The 27,505-nt window shown below is 44.5% G+C and overlaps 1 protein-coding gene across 3 annotated transcripts in view; it reads left to right on the top strand.

Moving 5' to 3' along the window:
- The first annotated feature begins 234 nt into the window (after positions 1–234).
- LOC147433580 (uncharacterized) overlaps positions 235–27,505 on the top strand; it is a 49,731-nt gene continuing 22,460 nt past the window's right edge. For 2 of the 3 annotated variants that reach the window (XM_086490252.1, XM_086490251.1), the window contains exons 1-6: positions 281–416; positions 955–1,306; positions 1,409–1,887; positions 15,126–15,372; positions 15,445–15,576; positions 22,632–22,766. In XM_086490252.1, the coding sequence (XP_086346378.1) occupies positions 1,064–1,306; positions 1,409–1,887; positions 15,126–15,372; positions 15,445–15,576; positions 22,632–22,766 (1,236 nt within the window). In that variant the 5' untranslated portion in view covers positions 281–416; positions 955–1,063. Of the gene's footprint in view, positions 417–954; positions 1,307–1,408; positions 1,888–15,125; positions 15,373–15,444; positions 15,577–22,631; positions 22,767–27,505 lie in introns of all 3 variants that reach the window. The other variant, XM_086490253.1, reaches the window with a different exon arrangement.

The raw sequence follows: 27,505 nt of genomic DNA, 5'->3' as shown, positions 1-27,505 counted from the left end.
TCTTCACAAAGAAGAAAATCGAAAATACTAACAAAAATTTTGAGATTTGCATAATTTTTGGACGACTTTCTCACATATTTCATCGGTTTGTCTTCTTCTCACCATGATTTGCAGCTAACTAGTTTCGATTTTCAATTGGCTCAAGGTTAAGCTGACGTAATCCTTCCCGAAACACTGATTTAATTCAACCTAACAATTTTATCATTGTTTTTGAAACCCGTCGTGATTGTTTTTTTCGGAATGTACTTCTTTCGAACAAAAACTGTGCATGTTCTGGCGGGTTCGTTTATGTGAGCGTGACCATGGGGGAGGACACTCATCAGCCTCCAGAGACGGAGGGGGAGGACGTCGATGAACTCTCTCGCCGCCATGTCCAGTTTCGCGTGGAGAATACTGTCTTATCGGACCATCTCACGGTGAGTGAAAACAACAACAACCACCCCCCCCCCCCCCCCCCCCCCCACACACACACACATACACACACACACACACACACACACAAAAGAGAGAGAGAGAGAGAGCGAGCGAGAAAAGCAGAGAATACCATCAGTGAGTGTTCTATTTAAGATATCAAGAAAAATACACACGACCAAAAAACACGAAACTGAGAGTTTGTTCATTTGGAAAGTGGAGATGCACTGATGCTAAGTGAAGTACGATTGGTGCTCAGTGAATACTTCCAGGTGACATAAAGGAGGAGTGTTTACTGGAGGTTTTACAGGTACTTGGGTTTCATAGGGCAAGGGTTTCTGTTAAATTTTGGCTCCCACCCCAGCCTATTCTGGTCATGTTGATTAATCACATCTTGGTTAATCATAAGATGACTAATCATTGTGTACCAGGTTGGAATCCCTAATGCAGCAATGCTTTAAAGTAAACCTGTTGCAGTTGAAGCTCTTCTTCAAGCCTCTGAATGTTTTCACTGACTCAAAGTCATTGCATGTTTTTGCACAGGTTAGCTATATACTGTATGTACATGCACCATACTAGTGCTCAGGTAGAGCGTCGATGCTGACAAGTTTGCGATTAGTGAGTTGAAGTTTGATCCATACTTGCAGATGGCATGGGACAAGATTTTACTGTCAAGTTAGTTTTTGTGATCATCCGTCTTCCCCAGGTAGTTGGAGGCTTTCCCCTACCCATTGGCCGACCATGGCTGTGGGAGCCTGTGGCACACCAAGGCACAAAGACAACTTGGTGGTGCAATCTGTCCGACACTTGTATACCCTGGTGCTTAGTGAAATTATGTCTTTTTTTAAAGCATATCACAGAACAACGAACAATTTCAGCCTGGATGACATCTAATGTATGTTGTCTGTGAAAGCATGTGAGAAAATACAGGTTGTTACTAAATAATCTTGCAGTGCCATGTACAGAATACTCACATACGAAAATTTCCCCTTTTTAGCGGCTTATTACTCGTAAGGGAACCGACCATTTCCATCTCCAATTGGAGGCATTGGAGGAGGACATCAGACAGACGGAAGATGGGTCTGAGGCTCGAAGAACAAGCAGATCTAGTCTTAGAGTACCCCCTGAAGATGGCATTGAGAGCATTGGGAGAGATTCTAGAATGGGGAGCTTACGTCGAAGCAGCCAACGGGGGTCATTAAAGGCTCAACCAACATCACCACCTGAGCTGCTGATTCCCTTGAGTATGGAGGAGAAAAGTGAGATTGCTGAGGATGAGTGTGCAGCTGTGAAGCTTCAGATAGGACGATATCGAGATGAGAGTGAGCGTATCTTAGATGACATAAATGCAGTGATTGAGGAGACAGAGCTAAGCATTGGAGAGATCAAGAAAGAAACAAATAGCTTTCGTAGAGAGGTAATGTTCGAGGCAGAGATGCGGCATTCAAAGTTTGCCAGTACTGATAGGATTTTGAGGTATTTCATTCGCTTATAAATTCAGTTGTGGCTAACAAACAACTAAAGACAGATTCTTGGATCAGTCACGTAAGTTAAATTTAGTTGAAAAAACATTGTTAAATTTGGCAACAAGAGACCTTGTTTGGTTGAAAAATATTGCATTGGTTTTGAGTCATCTCCACTGGTCTGGGGATTTTAAAAGCAGGCTGCACTTTTTGGGGATTGGTCTTTAGCTCTGTAGTAGTTTCACAAACCAATATTGCACTTTGTAAAGGAGAAATAGGCAGCAGGACGTATCGAACAATATCCATGATTCATGGAGCAATCAAGTTAAATGTCCTTTTTCAGGAATGGAACAAAACCTTGGACTTAAAAAGCAACTTAGTGCAAGGAAGCTTATAGTTAGAGCCCTGATTATGTGATTGGGTGGAGCCAGAATAGAATTGAGTTTGACAAAGAGCTGGTTGCTGAAATTTCTGGCAGAGTTTAAAATGAGAGATTCTTCATTAACAATCTTGACAACATACAATGTTTCAAATCATCTGCAAGTCGGAGATGTCTTTTTGCTAAGAATGCTCTTTCTATCTTCACGAAAGATTAGTACGAAACATCCAGCCACCTGCTTGGAAAGAAGTACGATCACCCAGCATGGGCTTCCATGGGGCCAAGAGGGAAAAATTTATATCAAGGGAGGCAGCAGTGTAGTGGAACAAGGAGTAATTAAGTGGTGTATTAGCAATTTAGCCAGCACATAACAACAAACAGGCATGCTGTTGTAGATCTAGATTGCTTTCTGGTGACTTTGCGTGTAGGAAAGTGGGACTCATGTGCTTCACAGATGGTTGAAGAATCTCTACAAGCTGCAAGTCCCGAGCGCATGGATCCCTCCACGCTGGCATCTAGCTGATTCCTCAAAGGTTTGAGGGGCTAGTCTATGTTGCAAGGGGATGTTTTTCAATGGGCCTGTCAATGACAAACAATGATTTCTCAAATGTAAATTGTCCAGACTCCTTACACCCCACCATTCTTCATCTTTGCCTCAAATGGCGTACATCTGTATGCGTTGCTCTGGAATCGTGGTAACATACACTGTCTAGTGGTATAACTTCAAGAAGAGATTCTCCTCTTGCAGAGCCACATGAAGAGGCAAAAACTCTGCTATGTGTATTGCTTGACTGCCTTTGACTGCCTTGCAAGCAAATATTGTAGTTGCCTCAACAACCTTTTTGGAAAGTCTAGCTACCCAATCCCAATCCTACATGGGTGAATAACCATGTCAAGTGAGATTTGCCGAGGTGAACTTTTTAAAAGAGCGAATCTCTTTGTCACAAAATGATGACGTGGCATACCGAAAATAGGAACTAACAAAGAATAAGTTGTACCAACTTATGGTACCCCTCCGAAGGGGCCCAAAGGGACAAAAAGGCAAAAATTGTGCAATGCATGCTGGCGGTATGGACAGCCCGCGAATCGCGTTGACTGTTGGCGTGGCATCGTACAAATTTCTGGATTTTGCATTAGCTGCTGGGCAGCGCTAGCTTTTGGGGCAGATGCTTTTGAGACTAAAGCTTTTCATGTGATTGCTTTTGGGGCTCTACTTTGGGCATCCTTCGTACTGTTTATAAGAGCCCTTGGGGCCTCACTCTGCAGAGCATTCAATGCTTTTGGGGCTCTACTTTGCCAAGGCATGATGTAAAAGTCCTCGTGCCTGAAATACCCCTGACAATGCAAACATAGTTTGCCAATGATAGGTGTAATGGGCCATCCCGTCTGGGTGCCGATAGAACATTCTCAGCCTGTGGCCCCATTTCCTTGGGTGTAATTCCAAATCGAGCCGCCAATTCGGTCGAAGTTTGCCTTGGCTTCTCCATGCTCTGCAAAGTTCGGTACTTTCGTTTATTTGATCATAGTCAGCGGTCCCCACAAAATCTGGTACCAATCCTGCTTTTGTCTTTCCTTTTCTTCCGCGCTCGGCTGCTGCTCTGTAACTCTCGCTTATCTTCTAGTGGTCCTTTGATTCATCTTCTTTTCAAGAGTTCAGTCCAGCTCTTTGTGCGAGTATAAGTTCCGCTTTTCTGCACTTGTCTATCCTTTTAGCTTTCCTCCTGACCTGAGAGGAGAATCAATGGCCTCACGCCATCTCGAGTAAATCTCATCAATCGGGTAATCCTTCAAGTGTCTCGCACATCTCGGGTCTCTAGAGTACTTGATCAATCTTTTCACACGTGTTAACCTGCAGTTGAGGTTTGTACTTCGCTCTAGCAAATTTCTCTACCCAAATCTTCATTCTTTCCCTCAGTTTCCACACCCGATTTCAACTTTTCTTTGTCTCTCTCCCCCCCCCCCCCAAGAGGTGTTATCTTCGTTAAATTCTCCGCGAGAACCCATGTGTAATCTGGAGTTCTCTATGGCTTATGCCCTGTAAGACAGAGCGATGAAGACGGGAGCACGCCCGATGCGGGATGTAGTAAGGGTGGGAGTGGCTAATAAGTCCAAGGTCGAGACACGAAGATTCTTTCACATACAGATAAAATCTCGACTGTTCTGTCGTGTTCTCCTCAAGAATTTGTGCGCGCTGCAAAAGGGATCGGATCCTTCGTAGAAGAAGAATCTATCTAAGCTCTGATGCCACTGTAATCGGCTTGGATACTCCAAGCGAGAAATCAATAGCAACACACTAACAGAAACTTCAAAATCACTGAACTTAGAGAGAGAGAGAGAGAGAGAGAGAGAGAGAGAGAGAGAGAGAGAGAGAGAGAGAGAGAGAGAGAGAGAGAGAGAGAGAGAGAGAGTCGAAGTTCCGTGCCCATAAGCATCGGCCCCAAAGACTGGCGCCCCTTTCAGTATTTCTTTATTTATTGATCTCAACAAGGTATAACTCTCGAGGGACCTCTGCTCTCAAACTCTGCATCCAGATGTTCTGGAGAGTGAGGCCCCAAGGGCTCTTATAAACAATACAAGGGATGAAGGGTGTGTCGTCCTCCTAGGAATCCTTTGGTTCCACAAGAACAACGTTGCGGTCGACTCTAGGGCAAGGATGGCCATCTTGAAGAATGAGAAGGGCAAAGAGATTGTACTTGATGTAAAACAGAAAGGCGAGTCCGTCCCACTTGATGAAATCCAATTTTTTTGTTTATTCGATCTTCTTGAAAGAACTGCATGATGATCAAAGGTCAAATATGTGTGACCTCGACAAGGAACGACAAGAATTTTTGCAAGCTCAACTTGACTGTTTCCATGAAGGCTTACCAAGAGAGTTACCTCCTGCATGTCCAAAAGATCATACGATTGATTTGATTCCCGGTAGGACACCACGGAATCAGCCACCTTACCGATTTAGCCGAGCCCAAAATGAAGAAATATTGAACCAAAACAGATTCCCCATTCCGAGGATCGATGATATACTCGACAAACTTTAGGGTTCTAGAATCTACTTGCTTTAGCCGAATTAATCCAAAGAGTGGTTATCATCAGATCTGAATTGCTCCTGGAGACGTCTACAAGACAACTTTCACGATGACTTTTGGTCTGTATGATTATTTGGTGATGCCATTTGGCCTTACGAATGCTCCACCTACATTCTACCGCATGATGGATAGGATTTTTAAAGAGTACCGATCACTTGTGGGCATTTTCTTTGACGACATCATTGTCTTCTCCAAGAGTGAGGCAAAGCACATACACCATATGTTACAAGTTTCTAGACACTGCGACAACATAAACTGATTGTAAATGCGGAAAAAAAAGCAAGTTTTCCTTGCGAGACACTTTTTGGCACACGTCGTCTTAGCGGAAGGTGTAAAGATGGACCCGATCAACATTGAGACCATTTGTCATTGGTTCGATTTGAAGAATGTTCATGAAGTTCGAAGCTTTTTGGGTTTTTGCTCCTATTATCGGCGGTTCATTCGAAAATTTGCAGAGATAGCTTCACCGTTGCATGTGTTGACTCAGAAAGGGGTTCCTTTCACTCGGGGACCGTCAGAGATTGTAGCCTTTCAGATTCTCAAGGAAAAATTGACAACCGGACCAATATTGACTTTACCAAACTTGCCAAAGCCATTTGAAGTTTATTGTGATGCTTGTGGTCGCAATCTGGAGCAATCTTGATGCAAGAAGGCCATGTCATTGCTTATAAGAGTGGAATGTTTTCACGTCCTAAATTGGTTGCACAAACTTATGAGAAAGAGCTTTTGGCAGTTATCCATGCTCTTACTCAGTGGCGACACTTTCTACTCGGAGCTGATGTTCCTGTCTTCATAGACCATCAGAGTTTACGCTACTTGTGGCAGAAGCAGCTTTCGGAAAAGGAGATGAGGTGGGTTAACATCCTGTCACATTCATTTCAAGACAGTCAATGTTCAGGGATAGAAGAATTTAGTGGCAGATGTGTTGTCCAGAAAGCCCTTGGTTCTGGCTATTTCCGCGATACATCATCGAAGCTTCGAGGATATGGTAGATCAGTATCGTGATTTTGCAAATATCTTTCACCGGATACAGAGTGGAGAGACAGTTGTAGGCTATTCTATATGGGACGGCTATTTGATGCGGAAAACGATGTTGTGTGTTACACAGTCTTTGAGGGAAAAGGTCTTGACAAAGTACCATTGTCCACCTTTTTCAAGCCACCGCAGCATAGATACCACCTTGAATGTTGTTGAGCGTTATTTTTACTGGTCGAGGCTCAAAAAGGATGTCGATGAGTTTGTTCGCAGTTGTTTAGTATGCCAAAAAGTCAAGTTTGACAGGCATAAGGCACTAGGACTTGGAACGTGGTGCCCGCCTTGTGACAGTGGTATCAGAGCATGTCACAAATTGCTGATGTGTCAAGACACTGAAGAATGGAGCTGACTTGCAGATCCCGGCCGAGGGGCCTTGTAACCGGCCTGTTAACTTCAAAAAGGGCGGTAGACTTTACTTCAAACCTTGATTTAGCTTTCACCCATTATTAGTCGTCTATTCCATCTGTGCTATAATGACACAAGAGAGGGGAATGGGATACAGATGCTAGAATGCATCTGTATGCAAGTCAGACACCAGATTGGCCCCTAAATAGGCGCCCCTTTCGGTATTTCTTTATTCTTTAAAAGAGGGAATAAAAGCTGTGGTTCCTTACAAGCTGCCCCGCACAATCTGGGCTGAATTTCTTTGTCCTGGCCCGATTTCGGCAGCATAACTGTACTAGGACCCTTCACAGTCAGTATCCCCACGCATTAGATGACTTTCCCGACGCATACGAACACTTTGCAAAACCTGGCGAGAATCTGCAGCACGCTGAATTCTCTGTTTTCTGCCCTGAAAATGCGCCAGATCACCTATACAGCGGTCCCCTTGCGTCCCCGAACCTCCTGGGGGTATTAGGGTCCGTTTAGGGCCAAAACCCTAAACCTGCAAAAATACACAGCAGGCTGTAATTCCCTGTTTTGGGCTCCGTTTCGCGTGCCGGTCGCATTTGTAGCAAGACCTCGAGCTCCCGCACCTGTAGGGCTACTTGCCCTTTGAATCGGACAAGATTTCGGGCGTGAAACCTCTCCGAATTCACCTATACCTGCGGGGGATTAGCCGCTAGCTATTCCAGTACCTGTGCAAGAGGCTCTTGCCTCGGCAATCGCGGATGAACCCACACAACTGTACATTGGTCAATCTGATGAGCCCACTAGAGGGGCATAACCATAAAGAATAGGGGAGAGAGAGAGCAGTGAGAGGTGTGCAGGTCATGACATCCTGCACCTCACTGTACATAGAGGGTAAGCCAGCACTCCATTGAAGCTCTCCCACCTGTGTCAGCACTCAAAAACGAGCTCACAGCTGAAAATCATGTTTTTGCCTTCTCTTTAAGCAGTAAACTTGCCTCAGAGTGCCAAGTGTCACTCATTTGTGCATTTTCCCACTCTAGACCCTCGGGTCTAAAAATATCTCACATGCAGCCTCTGTTGACTTGGCCACAGAGTAACAAAATGATCCCCATGTCAAACTGCACGTAATGATGCGAAGACATTTTGCCGTCAAAAATAGCAGTCCCTAAAATTTAGGAGTTTCTAGTGCCATTACATTCTTCTAGGTCATCTGACCCTCTTTGTACATTGCAGCCACACCCATAACTGAAATGTAGGCTATGTAGCAAAGGATTCGGCTTTGGCTGGCCAATGACCCCACTTTGGCTAACCATAGTCCTTGTCCAACCTTAGTGCTCTTTAGCCCTCAGGCCTAGACTCTCTCTGAACAGTTCCACACTGGCTATGCAATGCAGGGCAGTTAGATTTCTAGAGGGGTGTTTCCAAAAGGTAAAAACGAAATTCCCCAAAGAAAGAGAAAATAAATAAAAATGGAATTGCCACTGGCTGGTGACATACCCCCCTCTTGAAATCTCAAACGTCCTCGTTTGCACCTATGTCGTACATGCTTACAGTCAACACTCGGGTGTATTCAACACCTGTCGACACATGCACGACACATACATGCTCATTGTCAACCCTGGTGTATTCAACACCTCGTCGACACATGTATTGCCTGCGTGTGAACCCTGTCCCAATGACGTAGTGGAAGCGTCACACTTTGCCATTGCTTTGAGTCCATAACTTTCCAATGACAAAATGGAAGCGTCACATTTTGTCACTGTCTTTTAGTACACGTTGGATCCAGTAACCTTTAGAGCATACCCAAACCGACAATTTAAGAATGCAGTTACACATGTACTCTTCAATAGAAATAATTGTTGTACCCTTGACAAATTGACAAGAAATACTCACTTCTATAGCACTAAACAAACTTTTGGACATTCCATAAGAGCAATTGCCAAGCTGACAATCTGTACAGCTCTAACATTCATGTAACATGCACTTCATTTGAGCTCACTGTAAGTAACATGTACATCATTTCTTTCAGAAGCCATTGTCACAGTGACAATCCATGTAGCTCTGAATCTCAAGGAGTCAAGGTAGGTTGCAAACCAAGTTTTAAGTTCCCATACTTTTAGTGACTCTGCAAGTTCACTTTTTTCCATCCACTTGACATCCAGAGGTGAATAGCTTTTGAACTTTACCAAACAGCACCTTGCAACCTTGCCTTTTCTTTTCTTTCTTTATGTGCCAAAATCTGTTCCGGGACCAAGATCTCGTCAAGTTCCTCGACTTCCGGCTGATCTTCAGCTGGCATATCTTCTGGGACATCACCCACATAGGGTTTGAGAAGACTCACGTGAAACGCATTGTGAATCTTCCAACTCTCAGGCAATTTCAGCCTTTATGCAATATCACTGATTTGCATACTGAGCATCGAAAACAATCTTTCTCTGCTCTTCATCTTGATCTTTGGAGATTAACCTGTGATCTACCCTTATGCTGTCACTTTTATTGGGCTGAGAATTCTCTTTTTGACCCAATTTTGGCAGCATAACTGTAGTAGAAACCTTCACAACCAAAAATCCGCATATCCAGGTGATTATCCACGCATAATAGAGCACTTTTGCAAATCTGTCTTGGAAATTCAGCACACTGAATTCTCTGTTTTTAGCTCCTAAAATGCTCCAGATCACTTGTATTACTGTCCTCTAGCTTCCCTGAAGCTCTTGGGACAAATTTGATTTACACGAGATTTCTCGCAAGAAATCTTGTTAAATCATCCTGTACCTGTTTTGAATTAGCCTTTGGCTAATTTGGTACCTATATGAAATCATTCCAAGTGGAAGGAGTCTGTCCTTGTAACAACAGTGTACTCCACCACTGACTTGCATTTTTTTTCCAGAAAAGTGGCAGCTTTCCTGACTTTAAATGCTCCTTCCATCAAATGCTTTGTCAAACTGTTCGAGGAAAGAGAAAACCTTTATCCTCTCATCAAAGCCATTGAATGTGTCAATGGACTCACTGATCATTTTCTTTGTATGACTTTAGCTTATCCATTGACTCCAAATTGTCAAAAGAAACAGTTTGCATAATGGGTACACCTGTGGGAGCCATCTGTACTCCCTGGCTAGTAACATGTTGATGTCCAGGTGTTATATTCACTGATGGAATTGAAAAACCAGCCATACCCAAGTTGCCTTGTGACACCCCAAACTGACCTTGTGTGCCCTGAAATCTTGGGTGCAAACCAATGTTTGCATACATGGGGTTGGGCACCATGCCTTGCATACCCCTAAACATTGTTCCTGGCATGCCAAAACTGCCTTGAACTTGATGTGCTATTGATGAAGATTGTATGAACTCCATAAATCTTGGATTTTCCATCAATTGCTTGAACATGGTCACAGCAGTAACAACCTGCAAAGCTTTCTCTGCTTGGCCTGAACTCTCGCCAATTTCATGTGCAGTTGAAATAGGCTGCGTATCCTCTGAAGAGGAACCCTCTTCCTTGTTGCCATCCATCCTGTATCCAAAGAAAGACTCGTGGCCTTTCTCACCTGTAAATCCAAAGAAAGACTCGTAGCCTTTCTCACCTGTATCCAAAGAAAGACTCTCGTAGCCTTTTTCACCTGTAAATCCACTCGATCTACTTTCAAACTCTCTGTGTTTTCAAGGTCATCCCAAACTCTCTGTGTGTCTTTAATCCAAACTGACCAAGGCTCACTTTTTGAGGAAAAAGTGATTTAATCCCGTCAATGGAACCATGTAACCGGCCTGTTAACTTCAAAAAGGGCGGTAGACTTTACTTCAAACCTTGATTTAGCTTTCACCCATTATTAGTCGTCTATTCCATCTGTGCTATAATGACACAAGAGAGGGGAATGGGATACAGATGCTAGAATGCATCTGTATGCGAGTCAGACACCAGATTGGCCCCTAAATAGGCGCCCCTTTTTGTATTTCTTTATTCTTTAAAAGAGGGGATAAAAGCTGTGGTTCCCTACAAGCTGCCCCGCACAATCTGGGCTGAATTTCTTTGTCCTGGCCCGATTTCAGCAGCATAACTGTACTAGGACCCTTCACAGTCAGTATCCCCACGCATTAGATGACTTTCCCGACGCATACGGACACTTTGCAAAACTTGGCGAGAATCTGCAGCACGCTGAATTCTCTGTTTTCTGCCCTGAAAATGCACCAGATCACCTATACAGCGGTCCCCTTGCGTCCCCGAACCTCCTGGGGGTATTAGGGTCCATTTAGGGCCAAAACCCTAAACCTGCAAAAATACACAGCAGGCTGTAATTCCCTGTTTTGGGCTCCGTTTCGCGTGCCGGTCGCATTTGTAGCAAGACCTCGAGCTCCCGCACCTGTAGGGCTACTTGCCCTTTGAATCGGACAAGATTTCGGGCGTGAAACCTCTCCGAATTCACCTATACCTGCGGGGGATTAGCCGCTAGCTATTCCAGTACCTGTGCAAGAGGCTCTTGCCTCGGCAATCGCGCATGAACCCACACAACTGTACATTGGTCAATCTGATGAGCCCACTAGAGGGGCATAACCATAAAGAATAGGGGAGAGAGAGCAGTGAGAGATGGGCAGGTCATGACATCCTGCACCTCACTGTACATAGAGGGTAAGCCAGCACTCCATTGAAGCTCTCCCACCTGTGTGACGGCACTCAAAAACGAGCTCATAGCTGAAAATCACGTTTTTGCCTTCTCTTTAAGTAGTAAACTTGTCTCAGAGTGCTAAGTGTCACTCATTTGTGTATTTTCCCGCTTTAGACCCTCGGGTCTAAAAATATCTCACCTGCAGCCTCTTTTGACTTGGCCATAGAGTAACAAAATGATCCCCATGTCAAACTGCACGTAATGACGCAAAGACATTTTGCCGTCCAAAAATAGCAGTCCCTAAAATTTAGGAGTTTCTGCCATTACATTCTTCTAGGTCATCTGACCCTCTTTGTACACTGCAGCCACACCCGAAATTGAAATGTTGCCTATGTAGCAAAGGATTCCGCTTTGGCTGGCCAATGACCCCACTTTGGCTAACCATAGTCCTTGTCCAACCTTAGTGCTCTTTAGCCCTCAGGTTTGGACTCTCTCTGAACAGTTCCACACTGGCTACGCATTGCAGGGCAGTTAGATTTCCAGAGGGGTGTTTCCAAAAGGTAAAACAAACAAAATTCCCCAAAGAAAGAGAAAATAAACAAAAATGGAATTGCCATTGGCTGGTGACAGGCCTAAACCCTAAGTAAAGAAGCAGAAGTGGCAGAATGTATGGAATTACGTGTTTCACGTTGACTGCTGACGTGGCAGAAGTGTACGGAAATCCCGGTTTTACGCTGACATGATGCCGTGGCAGACTGTACGGATTTTCGCGTTTTGTGCTTACTGCTGACCTGACAGTTGTACGAATTTTCGTGATTTACGTCGGCAGCTTTTGAGCACCCGCTTTTGGACCAGATGCTTTTGGGTTTAAGGCTTTTCATGTAAACTGCTTTTGGGCCTAGGGCCTTTAAATATGAGGCCATGGGCTCATTCTCTGGCATGCTTCTTGGAGAAGGTACAGAGCGTGGAGTATTGGCTTGTACTGTGTTGATGCAATATAAAGAAATACCGAAAGGGGCGCCAAGGTTTGGGGCCAATACTCTCAAGGGTGGAATTCCGCCTCTCCATGTCGCGTATCGTCTCTCTCTCTTTTTTTATTTAAGTGCTGAAGTCTGTTCAGTCTGTTCTTTTCTATTGGCACGTGGTGCCCCGTCTTGTGACAGTGTTATCAGAGCATGCCACAAATTGTTGACGTGTCAAGACATTGAAGAATGGAGTTGACTTGTAGATCCCGGCCGAGGGGCCTAAACCCTAAGTGAAGAAGCAGAAGTTGTATACTGTACAGAATCCCGCGTTTCACGTTGACTGTTGACGTGACAACTGTACGGAAAACCCGAATTTTACGCTGACATGATGATGTGGCAGACTGTACAAATTTCCACGTTTTGTGTTGACTGCTGAGATGGCAGTTTTACGGATTTTCGTGATTTACGTTGGCAGCTTTTGAGCACGTGCTTTTGGACCAGATGCTTTTGAGTTTAAGGCTTTTCATGTAAACTGCTTTTGGGCCAAGGGCCTTTAAATATGAGGCCATGGGCTCATTCTCTAGCACGCTTCCTGGAGAAGGTGCAGAGCGTGGAGTACCATCATGTATTGTGTTGATGCAATATAAAGAAATACCGAAAGGGGGGCCAAGGTTTGGGACCAATACTCTCTGGGTTGGAATTCCGCCATGAAGTGCTAAAGTTTGTTCTTTTCTATTGGCACGTGGTGCGCGTCTTGTGACAAGTGGTATCAGAGCATGTCACAAATTGCTGACGTGTCAAGCCATTAAAGAATGGAGTTGACTTGCAGATCTTGGCCGAGGGGCCTAAACCCTAAGTGAAGAAGCAGAAGTGGTAGACTGTATGGAATCCTGCGTTTCACGTTGAATGTTGACGTGGCATAACTATACGGAAAACCCGTTTTTACACGAACATGATGATGTGGTAGGCTGTACGGATTTCCACATTTTGCGTTGTCTGTTGATGTGGCAGTTGTACGGATTTCTGTGATTTATATTGGTAGATTTTGAGCATCTGCTTTTGGACAAGATGCTTTTGAATTTAAGGCTTTTCATATAAACTGCTTTTGGGCCTAGGGCCTTTAATATGAGGCCATGGGCTCATTCTTTGGCATGCATCCTGGAGAAGGTGCAGAGCGTGGAGTACCGACTTGTTTTGTGTTGATGCAATATAAAGAAATACCGAAAGGGGCGCCAAGGTTTGGGGCCAATACTCTTTGGGGTGGAATTCCGCCAATCCGTGTCGCGTGTCGTCTCTCTCTCTCTCTCTCTCTCTCTCTCTTTTAGTTTCAGTTGTTATTGAAGTGCTAAAGTCTGTTCAGTTTGCTCTTTTCTATTGGCACGATGTGCTCGTCTTGTGACAGCGGTATCAGAGCATCAGGCGTGTGCTTTTCTGAAAGCATACCAGTCCTACAGGAGGAGACTGAGGACTCCTGCTCAGATGGGAGGTGTTGTTTTTGAGTTCTAGTGCGAACCATTTTGTTGGTGATCGAATTGCGAGGGAATGACTGGTTAAGAGAAATCCAAGCTAAGATGCCCACAAAAGCATACATTGGCTCACAATTTTTTTTAAATTCTGCATTTCCTGAATCCACACGAGATACATTGAGATCTACAAGAGATACATTAAGATACATAGAACGCAGTATAACAGTGAGCATAGAGCATCGAAGACTCGCACAAGAAGATTTTATTGAACCGCTGATGCTAGTTCCAGAGCGTTACTCTGTCTGAGTGCCGATTTGCCAAATCGCCAGGAGTCACTGTCTGAGGGCAAGGGAGTCACTAGGGAGGGGTTGCGTTGGGAGTTGGGAAACCAGGTTAGATACACGAGGAGATGTACACATGCAGGGCGTTGTAAAACGATGTAGTGAAGTTAGCAGGGAATTGGGTTTCGCTGGCAGATGGGGTTTTTAAAAAATAAAATAATAATAAAAGCCACTTGAGATTATTATAACTTATGCTAAGCTGGCCTGGCAAAAGCGAACGTCGAATGGCGAGAGAAATTGGACGAGGGCAAGGCTTGGACGAGGGCGCATGGCTAGGGCGAAGGGCGAGACCTGACGAGGCAGTGCGACGGCTAAGGCAATGCAGAGGGAGGAGGGCGAGCAGCTGTCAAGGCGAATGGCGAGTGACCAGCTGAGGCGAATGGCCAGTGGCCATCAACAAGGCGAGGGCAAGCGAATGGCCATGATGCAACCAGAAGGGCGATGGATCAACAACTTAAAAGCATTTTTAGGTGAAAAATGTTTTCCTTTATCTATTTTTGTTTAGTGGCAAATAAAGTGATTTTTTTTTTAAATTTATATTTTTCTTGTGTCCCTTGCTTTTGTATTTTTGTGGGTGTTTTATCCTCTCTTATAATTTGTAAGTTCAGACTACTCTGCCTTATGAAGGTATACATAAAATGTATTCTTGTTATACTGTTGAATGAATTTTTCTTTAATATGCTGGTTAATCTACTGAGAATTGCATGAGACAATATGTCCGTAATCTTATAGTTTGAAAAGGTACAATAATAAAAGGAGTCTGTATGCTTAACTATTCACACACAGATGCTAGATCTCTGAAGTAGTAACTAAATGTACAAGGCACTTGTCTGTTCATAATGGTAGACAGTGAAGAGAGGAGTAAAGTAACCCTCGTTATGAAGTAGAGCACAGAGAAATACAGTTATCTATCATCTTTACAGAGGAGTAAGATTGTTTATAGCATTTTAGCACACGATGGGTATTTTATTTTTGCTCGCCATCAAAGTTCTGTTAGAATATTCTCACAATTAACAGGTTATCATGCTTGCAGTTATCTACAGGAGAAGCTGAAAGCAAAGTATTTGCTGATTGCAAAGCTTCAAGAGAAAAATGATCTTTTGCAAACACAGATAGTAGATACAGAGCGCCAACTTGCATCAAAGAAAGACCTTGCGGACATTCTTCACGCTGTTGATTTTGATCAATTGAATATTCAGAATCAGCAGCTTGTTTCCAAAATACAGGACAGGACTCATGAATTTCATAGGATAAAGGCCAGCAGTAACAAGGCTTCACAGGTTTAAAACTTATCCCACCATCTTAGAGCTGGTGGATTTCGAGGGTAACTGTGGTGTTTGAGTTTATGCCAGGCTCTGGAAATAGTACGTAAGGACCTGCAGAATTTGCAAGCAGAAGGTACCCATGTCAAACAAAGACTGAATGAAGATTTTACAAAATTGGATCATGCAAAGGAAGAAATCAAGGGGTCAAATAGAACCAAGGTATGAACGGACTTGTATCTTGTTAAGGTGTTGATTTCATTTAATCTCAACTCCCGAAATGAAGATTGCAAATTAAGTTTAATGGTTTCACATTTTTATCCATGTTGATACCTTTCAATGCAGATAGTAAAGCAGTTGATGCTTGCTCAAGCAGTTCCCTTGTAGCTAACTTCCACTATTGCAGCTGCTACCTGGCAACAAAAATTTCATATAATAAGATAATCATACTATTGATCTCTTCTTCTACTGTATAGAACTGCTTCATATCTACTTTATCGTTGATTTCTTTTATTTTCTTTGTTGTATTCCTCTTTTTCTTCCTCCTAAAAAATGCTTACTCTACAGTTTCTTTATCAATCTCTTCATTTTCTTCTTCTTCTTCTTCTTCATAAAGCTGGTGGTACCTGGCTTTGAATAAAATGCTGCTTAAAGCAAGAAAAAAGGATGTATACACAAATAAACCATTTTTCTGTTCCGCATGGAAAATTGCGCTAGAATGAAAGCAGTAAGCAAAAAAGAGGGCTATTCTTTGTAGCACTCTTTTCCAGTCAGGGCGATAAGCCTAATGGACCATATACAACTGAGGTGATATTGCTCAAGGGTTCCTTGTGGGCCTCTTCTGGAGTTCTTGAAATAGAGGCCATTTGAGAACATGCCTTGTCTTATATACAGTTGGCATTGAACCTCGTCTTTTATACACTTTTTTTTTTCCTGAGAAAAAGATCCTTCTATTAGTAAATAAAACTGCCCATAGGGCTACAACCACCTCTACTAGAGAGGGCTACATCAACCATAAGAGGAGACTCTCCCAATGAAAAACGGCATATGTACAATGAGGGCTAAATCAAGAGATGGGAGGAGGGAAAATCCACATAGGTGGATGGTAGTGCCATTTGAACTCACCCCAGACCATGGTGAAGAAAGGCCTAGGGCGCCAGAGTCAAAGGAACTCCTCTCTACGCTCCCGCATGCGGTCGGAGCTGCCCTGAAGTCTCCAAAAATCTCGAACAATCTCCGCTTGAGGCACAACTTCAGCATAGTTACCCCGAACGAGAACGGGGAACGGGAATGGGAGGGTCCGGAACGGGACGGAACGGGGAGGAGGAGGGGGGCCCGAAACGGTCGACTAAAGTAAGGTTTGGATTATCTCCATTCAGCTTAGCCCAAATCAACTCCTAAACATCCCCAAAACTGCCCCCAAACCTGCCCTCAAACTGGCCCAAATATGTCCCCCAAAGAACCCCAAATCTGCCCCCAAATGCCTACTTTTGCCCGTTCCCCCCCATTCCGGAACACCATTCCGGTTATACCTCGCTCCGGAACAGCGTTGCGTTCCCGACTCCGTTTCGGGAATGGGTGTCACAAACTGCTGACGTGTCAAAGCCTTGAAGAATGGAGCCAACTTACAGATGTCGGCTGAGGGGCCTAATCCGGAAATGACGTTGACATGATGACGTGGCAGAATTGTACGGATTTTTGCGTTTCATGCTGACAGTACTGATGTGGCAGTTGTACGGAGTTCCGTGATTTACGCTGGCAGCTTTTTGGCATTGCTTTTGGACCAGAAGCTTTTGAGTTTGAAGGCTTTTCATGTAAACTGCTTTTCATAGGCCTTGCAAGGGCCTTTAAATACTAAGGGCTTATTCTCATGCATGCTTCCTGGAGAAGGTGCAGAGTCTGGAGTACTGGCTTGTACTGTGTTGATGCAATATAAAGAAATACCGAAAGGGGCGCCAAGGTTTGGGGCCAACACTCTCTGGGGTGGAATTCCGCGACTCCTCCTTGTCGCGTGTCTTCTCTCTCTCTCTCTCTCTCCCTCTCTCAATTTAGTTGTTATTGAAGTGCTAAAAGTCTGTTCAACAAAAAGGTGGACAATGACACTCTGTCAAAACCTTTTCCCTCAATGGCTGTGTAACACACAACATCATTTTCCGCATCAGATAGCTTGCCCAAAGCTCTTTCTCATTAATCAATGCAACCCGTTCAAGACGGGAAAACATCTTGCCCTTGTATGCTATATTGCCTTCTTGCATCAAGACTGCTCCCAAACTGTGATCACAAGCATCACAGTAAATCTCAAAAGGCTTTATCAAGTCTGGCAAAGCCAACACTGGACCCGTTGTCAACTTTTCCTTGAGAGTCTGAGAGGTTGCAATCTTCGACTGTCCTCAAGTAAAAGGAATTTCTTTCTGAGTCAACACCTGCAATGGAGAAGCTATCTCTGCAAACTTTCGAATGAACCGCCGATAGTAAGAGCACAAACTCAAAAAGCTTCGAACTGCATGAACATTTTTCAAATCTGGCCAATCACGAATGGTCTTAACTTTGGCCTGGTCTATCTTTACGCCTTCCGTTGAGACCATGTGTCCCAATAAGTGTATCTCTGGCAAGAAAAACTCGCTCTTTTTTCCATTTCCTATCAATTGATGTTGCCGCAGTGCCTGGAAGACTTGTAACTGATGGTGTCGGTGCTTTGCCTCACTCCTAGAGAAAACGACGATGTCGTTGAAAAAGGTGTCCATAAATGATCTACATTCTCTAAAAATCTTGTCCATCATTCGGTTGAATGTGGCTGGAGCATTCATGAGACCAAAAGGCATCACCAAATACTCGTACAAGCCAAAAGATGTCCTAAAAGCTGTCGTGTAGACATCCCCTGGAGCAATTTGGATCTGATGATAACCACTCTTTAGATTGATTCTGCTAAAGCAAGTAGAACCCTGAGGTCTGTCTAGTATATCATCGCTCCTGGGAATAGGGAATCTGTTCTTGATGGTGATTTTGTTGAGAGCTCTATAGTCAATGCACATTCTCCAAGATCCATCTTTCTATAAAACGAGTAACACATGCGAACAAAATGGTGAAGTACTGGGCTGGATGAGACCCTTCTCAAGAAGCTTTTTCACTTGGTTCTTTATTTCTTCATTTTGGGCTCGACTAACTCGGTAAGGTGGCCGGTTCGGTGGTGTATTACTTGGAATCAAGTCAATCGTGTGATCTTGAGGTCGCAAAGGAGGTAACTCCCTTGGTGCCTTTAGAGAAACAATCAGCCTGAGCTTGCAGAAAGTCTTGTTGTTCTTTTTCTAGGTCGGCGGGCATATTTGACCTTTGATTATCATTCAATTCTTTCAAGAAGATCGAGTAAACAAAAAGATTGGATTTCATTAATCTGGAAATGGCTGAAGCCGATACAAGTGGGACAAACTTGCCCTTCAATTTTACACAATCTCTTTACCCTTCTCATTCTTCAAGACTTTCTTGCCCTATAATCGACCACTGCCTTGTTCTTGTGGAACCAAGGGATTCCTAAGAGAACGTCACACCCTTCCAAAGGCATGATGTAAAAGTCCTCGTGCCCTAAATACCCCTGACAATGCAACCATAGTTTGCCATTGACAGGGGTAATGGCAACATCCCGTCCGGGTGTCGCTAGAACTGCCTCTGCCGGTGTAACCAAGGGATTCCTAAGAGAACGTCACACCCTTCCAAAGGCATGATGTAAAAGTCCTCGTGCCCTAAATACCCCTGACAATGCAACCATAGTTTGCCATTGACAGGGGTAATGGCAACATCCCGTCCGGGTGTCGCTAGAACTGCCTCTGACAGGGGTAATGGCAACATCCCGTCCGGGTGTCGCTAGAACTGCCTCTGTCTCATTTCCTCTGGCGTAATTCCAAGTCGAGCCGCTAATTCCGTTGAAATGAAGTTGGTCTTGGCTTCTCCATCAAAGAAAATAAGGGCTTCTTGATCTCGCACTTTGCCCTACACTCTGCAAAGTTCAGTACTCTCGTCCATCTGATCCGGGTCAGTCCCCACAAAATCTGGTACCAATCCTGCTTTCATCTTCCCTTTTTGTGCATGCCCTTCTGATGCTCTTCATTTCTTTGGCTTTTCCTCTGGGTGCCTCTTGGTGCCTTGTGTGTACACCTGGTCAACACATGCACGTGTTCTCCACAAACGAAACTCTTCCCCTCGAAATACTCAGCTCGTTCTTCTGCTGACAACCGAGGGAATGAAGTTCTCTTTTTTTGAAGCTTTCCTCTTCTTCTGTTACCCTTGTTTGAATTCTGTCCGGTCCTTGCTGTCAAGAGCTGATCAGTGGCATATGTAAGAGTACTCGCATGCATTGCAAACCCTTGTTTGGCATGCCCCATTAATTGTTGTATGGACTCGGACTCGCTCAATCTGTTGCTTAAAGGTGATTTTTTTGAAAGAAGAGGCCGGTAGAAAAGTATCCCAAAATCTTTGGCAGTAAATGTTCAATGTATCTTCCTTGGTCATCTGTCGATGATTCCAAGCGGTGATCACGTCACGTTCGTACTCCTGAGTGAGCCAAGGAGAGGTAAAAACCCGCTTGAATTGTAGCCACTTTGTTGGTGCTTTCCTTTGTAAGAGTAGGGTAGACCACCATGTTTGGGCATTTCCCTTGAGATAAGATGCGGCCCTCCTGACCTTGGAGTGCTCTGAGTAGTGTCCTCCAGAGTAGGCTATGTCGAATTGTTGGATGAAAGCAAGGGCCTTATGGGTATCTTGAAAGCCCGAAAAAGTATTGAATTTTAAGGCTTGTCCACCCTCCTTGAAATCTTTCGGCTTCTTGCCCTTGTCCTTGAGAGAATCATATCGGTCGGCTCTGTAAAAATGCTTCCTCTTGGTATAAAACATTTGCTCATCGGAGCCCGAACTTTCAGAGGAAGATGAGTCCTCAGCCGAACTGTCAGAATACTTCCGAGATCTCCGGTGTCTTCTTCTTGTTCTTGATGTGCCTTTGAGTCTCTCTCTCTCCTTTTCGTGCTCTTTCTGTCCTCGTCACTAGAGTCGGAGGAGGAAGAAATTTCTATATTGTCAGAAGAGGAAGAGGATGAACTGGAAACACCCTCAAAGCGCACATGCTTCTTTGTCTTTCGTGCATTTTCAAAAGTAGATTTCTGACCCAAGTAGCCAGGATAGTCTATTGCTCGACTCTGTCTCCCTGGGGCTGCTTCTTGGTCTTCAGTAGTCGATTGACTCGCCTTTCGTGGAGCAACAGGGTCCGAGCTCGACGGGGCTCTCGCCCTCTCTGATGCCCCTTTCCAGGGGACTTGGGCCTGGTCCATCGCAGAGGACGCCTCTCCAAACTACTAGGGAAATCTTGGTTTGTTTCTTTTCCTCCGCTTAGTGATATGCTTAAACTCAGCGGGTAGCCTTGCTTGATCTGAGGTCCGTGTGTTCGTTCGGGGCTCGGCGAGAGGGGGGACGACCCCCCCCCCCCCCCCCCCCCCCCCCCCCCCGCGAGCCACGGAGCCCTTTCTTGACACAGCGGCACCAGCCACCCCCCGCCCGCTTCATCAAATTCATCCTCCGAATATACCCTCTGAGTAGGTGTAACCAACGTAGGTGTTTTTTTTAGGGTTGGCTTCATAGGTGAATTGATGGCGTTTGCCATCGAGAATGCATTTCGTCAATCGGGTGCTTGATCAAAAATTTCGCATACATGATACTTGGGATCTTTTGAATACTGGGCATCTGTTGGGCACATACATCAACCTATTGTTGACGCTGCATCTCCATTCGTTCATACTCTGTGGGTGGAGGTTGTCCGTATTCCCCTTCTGAGTCGATAGAGGTGGTCGTCATCCATTTGAATCTTCCATATTTTCAACGGAACCTGAATGGTCAGGTGCAGCAGTTTCCTCTTGACGGGATTCGTTGATCGAATCCATGTGTATCGTGATAAAAGGGATCGGATTTTGCGTAGAAGGAAAAATCAACCGAGCTTTGATACCATTGTAATAGACTTGGACACCCCAAGCCGAGAAACTGATGCAACACATGTGAGAGAAATTGAAAACAACTTAACAGACTTAAACAAAACTGAGAGAGACGACACGGCACGACGAAGTTCTGCACCCAGAGAGATTGGCCCCAAAGTCTGGCAACCGTTTTGATTTTTCATTTTATATTAATGCTTGGCAAAGTACAATGTTCGAGGGTCCTCTCTCTCTGCAGTGCTCCCAAGCCAAATGTGAGGGAGAGGCCCTGGCAATTCTTTTAAAGGCGTCTAGCCTAAAAGCAATACATGACAAGCTTCAGGTTCTAAAAGCAACCGGTCCCAAAAGCATTTGGGCCCCAGGCCTTTTGCCAAAGCTGTTGCCTGCAAAACACGGAAATCCATACGCTGTGCCACGTCAGCAGCTCCCCGCCGATTTACGAAAATCTGTACGTTGTGTCACGTCAGCAGCTCACACAAACTTTGGTCCTTGCTTTATTTTATTGCTCTACTGTCCCCTGGGCCCCATCAGACAGGGATCCCATAAGTTGGAACAACTTATAATATCAAATGCGTCAGTTTCACTAGGGTATGTCCATTTGGTATGCCACGTCATCACTTTGTGACACCCACCTCAGGTTACCCAGTCACACCCTCATCCAGCTTGGCGGCCCGCTCATGACGCTCGAGGATGCCCCCCCCCCCCACACACACACACACACACACACACACACACACACACACACCCCAAGAGTTGACCATGGAGGACATTGAGGCCATATTGTAGAGACCCATGAGAGAGCTCATGGGATGATCACCATTGTCTACTTCCCCCGTTGTGCACCTCATTAACCCCCACGTGATTGTACCCCCTCCCCATATGTCTTGAGCAGATGTATTATGTGATGAGGACATTTATGATGATGAGGATGTAGTACCCTAATTTATTTTTCTCTTTATGTTTCCCTGATAATGTACTAGAGTCACACATGTTTGTAACCTTTTGGTCTCATAGGTCATTTTGGCCTTTTGAAGACGTTAATATTACATTTCATTTCATCTCTCTCTCTCTCTCTCTCTCTCTCTCTCTCTCTCTCTCTCTCTCACACACACACACACACACACACACACACACACCACACACACACACGCTCACAACCCCTTTTATCAAGTCGTTCATGGTCATTGTTAGTCGAAATATGTAAATGGAAATTATTTGGCTTTGATAATAATTTCAAAGTGTGTGATTTGATGACCATTGGAGGCTTCTATTTAGACACTAATTTCTTCTTCCACATTTTTTCTACAGAAAAAATTCAAAGAGTTACTTGATATTGGAACTCAAGAATCAGATGGTCCTTCGCCACCGCATGCATTGGAGTACATGCAGCTCAAAGAATCAGCACAACGCCTCCAAAAAGAAGTTGAGAGATGGAAGAAGAAGGTAGGCGAGACCCGTAGAGGCACTCTACTTTTATGCAGAATATTAGTCGCGTATAAGTTGATTTTTTTTCCAACAGCTTTGTCTTTGGCTTCTCTTCTGATCCAAATACCTGTATTTTCACAGCATCCCAACCTTTTTTCGTGTTAATCTTTACCGAGCCATTTGCAAGCTGACAAAACTTGGAACTCTCTCTCTCTCTCTCTCTCTCTCTCTCTCTCTCTCTCTCTCTCTCTCTGTGGTGCACTGCTTTCAATTTCAGCCTCAAACACCAATCTTAAGCCAGCGCTTGAATAACATGCCTGTCCGTACATTTCAATATGTTGCGCGTAATTATTCTTTCAGCAGAGGGCTTGCTTGTAATATGCAAGCATAGGGGGTGCTTGGTTAAGGCATACTATGAGATCCACGGGCGTTTTATCGCTTATTCAACGAGGGCTTTGGCTCCTTATCCTGTATCATGGATACTATGAGTAGAGGTGCCTAAGTCTCGTCTTGCTGGAGATCCGTAGACACAGAGAGACTACCCTCAGGAGGAGAGGGCCTATACATAAAGGATCCATTCAATGCTAGGGCAGCGCAGTGCCAATCAGTCTTTTATGAGACGATGTTGAGAGACCTTGATCCCATTTACATCGGTCTGGCCAGAGTTTCACATGATATGCATCCATTATTGAGCATGAGCTGAGCGAAAAGAGAGGACATCTGAGCGCTAGGTGGCTGGTTTCAGGAGGGGTTTCTCTACCCTAGATCACATTCTCACACTACAAGCTATTATTGAGGAGGGTAGATTTCATGGGAGAAGGATTTATTGTAGCTTTTTTGGATTTTTGCAAAGCTTTTAGTAGAGTTATGAGGGGCAGATTGATGCGTAGATTGCGGAAGCTGGGAGTGCCGATAGGGCTCATATGGGGGATCGTGGCCTTGTACATGACAGTTACAGGACGAGTACGCCCCAAGGGATGTCAGAGATTATTCACTCCACCATTGGGGTGAAACAGGGCTACCCACCATCCCCCATTCTTTTTGGCATGTATGTGGATGAGGCTTTAGACTACATACAGAGGGAGGGTGATAGAGGAGCACAATTGGTTGGGACATGGATACCCCTATTGTTGTATGCGGATAATATTGTGCTTATTTCGGATTCACCTAAGGTATGTTTGTTAACCTTGGGAAGACCAAGGCTATGGTATTCAATACTACAACACAATGGGTCAAGCGATCAACACCACACCCAGTTTTACTTATGGACAGGACCGATATGTATATGTACACTTACCTTGGGGAGGTTTTTAGTGGCCCGATTTTCTCCATGAGGAGAGCGACAGAGACTAGACTGACCAGCGCATACGCAGCTTTGGGAGGTTTGGAGAGGATATGTTCACATGTTCAGTTACAGGAGCCTCGTACCAAGCTATGGCTTTTTGATACTCTCATTGCCTCAGCTATGCAAATGTATGGACCTCAATAAATCATCATAGACCTCAGCATGGACGTACAAATGGGTGTTGAGACATGGAGGCCACTTATCTCCATGATCTCCAGGATGATCAAGGCTAAGACCTTGGTTCCCCATGCGATCATCTGAGTAGAGTTGGCTACCCCCCCTTTGGTGGTTGAGGCTCTTATGAGATCAATGGCATTCATACATAGCTTATGGGAGCTCCTAGGAGATTGTTTTGCTCGGCTGGCTGTGGAGTCCTCACGGCACTTGACAGCACAGGGAGATACATCATGTTGGTATGCACAGACGGCATCATGGTTTCTCTATGGATAGGCTCCCCCCTTCAGTATTCTCTCTCTCTCTCTCTCTCTCTCTCTCTCTCTCTCTCTCTCTCTCTCTCTCTCTCGTGTCGGATAGATATTTAAGGTCTCTTGGGATAGTTTCCTACGACGTTAAAACTATTTTCTTCTCGAATGTGTGTGTGTGCGCGCACTAATAAAAAGAGGAAATGGTATAAACTTTTTATCACCCAAGTGTGGTAGATTGGTTATGCCATTTCCCTCTTGAATAACAAGTCGCGAGTTCAACTCTCCTCGTCCGATAGATCTTTAAGGTCTCTTATATAGTTTCCTACGACGTTAAAACTCTCTTCTTCTTCTTCTTCCTCTTTTGTGTGTGTGTGACAGGGAGGAAGGTCAATAGACTTATACGACAGGATCTGTTTCAGTTGGATACCCAGAGGACATGGATTCAGCCTATACAAGAGTTTGGCTCACTGAGGAATCGTTCTTATCTAGGCCTGCCTACCTTGACACTCACTTGTCCCACGGCTTACGATGTGCTATCCGATAGATTTCGGACATTGTCATGTCACAAAATTATGATGTGGCATGACCTAATGCTATAAATTGTTCTGAGTTATGGGCACCTGCCGACAGGGCCCCAAGGGACATTAGGGAATTAAAAGAAGGTTGACAGGTAGGCTGTCCAGACCCATCGCAAATCGCGTTGACTCGCTGCATGGACGGTCGGAAAACATGCTGACAGTGTTGACGTGGCAGCGTACGGAATTCCGTAATTTGCGTTGGCTGGAAACAACGCTAGTTTTTGGGGCTTAAAGCTTTCGAGTTTGAAGCTTTTCTTGTAAACTGCTTTTTCATGGCTAAGGGCCTTTAAGTAAGACCCCAGGGCCACTCTCTGGCTGAGATTGCTCACGAGCTTTCGAGCAGAGAAGACCCGCGAGCATTGTAACTTTGCTCAAGCATTAATATAAAAATAAATACCGAAAGGGACGCTAGTCTTTGGGTCCAATCTCTCTGGGCACGGAACTATGTCGGGCCGTGTCTACTCAATTGAACTGTGATTAAAGTGTGAAGTATTTTAAAGTGATCCTTTCGTGTGTCATGCCAGATTCTCGACTTGGGGTGCCCAACTCTGATACAGTGGTATTAGAGCTCAACCGATTTCTCTTCTACTGGAAAATCCGATCCCCTTTCCCGCGACACACATGGATTCAAGTGATGATTCTTGCAAGAATCAGACGAACCCTCCTGACACTTCCAGAACGGAAGGCAGCATGGAAAATTCAAATTGGAATAGCAGATAAAGAATACGGGCCACCTCGGCCTACGGAGTATCAACTAATGGAGATGCAGCGTCAGCAGAAGCAGGTTGATGAGTGTGCAAAGCAGATGCTCCAGTTTTCAAAGGATCCCCATTATGCCAAATTATTGATCCGGCACCCCATGGTAGACAACCATCGATTTCCCTACTAAAGTCAGCCCTCAAGAAACCTCCTGTTCCTCAAGAAGATGAACTCGATGACGTTGTTGAAAGACGAGTCAACTAACTTTTGGGGGTGAAGAAGCAACTGAAAAAACGCAACAAGGGAACATACTACTCTTGCTAATTGGGTCGTCAATCTTCTTTTGCGAATGCAATAAAACAGAAAAAGCATGTACGCCTAGAGGGATTGTCGAGTTCGTCCACATCTTCTTCTGACAATTTGGATAGCTCTTCCTCTTTCGATTCAAGTGATGAGGACAGAAAGGGCAAGAAACGACAGAAGAACCAAAGACGTGGAACGAACAAGAAGGCCAAGAAAAGCAGATCCTACCGCAGATCTCGACAATTTGTGATAGTTTTGACGAGGATTCATCCTCTTCTGAGAGTTCGGACTCCAAGGACCAGATGTTTTATTCGAAGAGGAATCATTTTCACAGAGCCAATCAATATGTTTTTCTCAAAGACAAGAATAAGAAGACCAAAGAATTCAAGGAAGGTTGACAAGCAATCAAATTTGACACCTTTTCAAGGTTTCGAGATGCCCACAGAGCCCTTGCCTTCATCCAACAATTTGATTAGCTTTTTTTTGGAGGGCGCTACTCAGAGCACTCAAAGATTAGAAGGGCGACATCTTATCTAAAAGGAAATGCTGGGACATGGTGGTCCACTCTTCTCTTACGAAAAGCACCGTCCAATTGGCTTAAATAAATTCAAGCGATAGTTCATTTCCTCCTCACTCTGGAGTACGAGCACGATGTGATTACAGCCTGGAATCATCTTCGAATGACCAAGGGAGACACATTGGATTCATTCTGCAAAAGGTTTTGGGATGATTTTCTACTTGCCTCTTCCTTCAAAAAGATCAGCTTTAAGAAGCAAACCAAGCGGTTTTGCTGTGGACTTACATAACGATCCGCATGGCCAGTGGATGGTCGTGGAATCTTTGTTGAATGGTCAAGTATATGAATTTGGAGGTACTTATGCATATACAACATCTGGACAAAGAGTTGCTTTATGGCAAGATATTTCGTGTCACCCTTGGACCTCCAATGCATTTTTCTGTGGAGATTTCAATAATACCTCTGATATGAATGACAGTACCACAGACAATTCACATATGTTACTTGCGGAAAAGCAAGAATGGAATCAGCTCTTTGCCTTTGCTCAAATGACTGATCTATGGCATTGTTTGCATCCAAATGCTTCTTTTTGGCATGCTGCTCATTCTTCTTATCGAGCACGGTTGGATCGTTGGTACTTGCTTAATGGGCAACAATATGAAGAATTTGTATGTGATATGAGGATAGATTACGCCTTGCAGTTATCAGACCATTATCCTCTTTTGTTGTCTTTGTACTTTGGGCAGTCTCTTTGTGATCGGCCTCTTCCTAGGAAACGTTTGTTGCATGTTAACAATGCCTATCTTACTCATGAGGTTTTTCGACACATGATTGCCGACATTATTCCCCCGTTGCTTGCTCACATGTATATTGATCTAGATGTTGCCGTA

Source organism: Adiantum capillus-veneris, chromosome 19, assembly GCF_014529385.1.
Source record: "Adiantum capillus-veneris isolate H3 chromosome 19, ASM1452938v2, whole genome shotgun sequence".
Taxonomy (NCBI): domain Eukaryota; kingdom Viridiplantae; phylum Streptophyta; class Polypodiopsida; order Polypodiales; family Pteridaceae; genus Adiantum; species Adiantum capillus-veneris.
The sequence above is the reverse complement of the archived record's forward strand: the minus strand, read 5'-3'. Positions and strand labels throughout refer to the sequence as shown.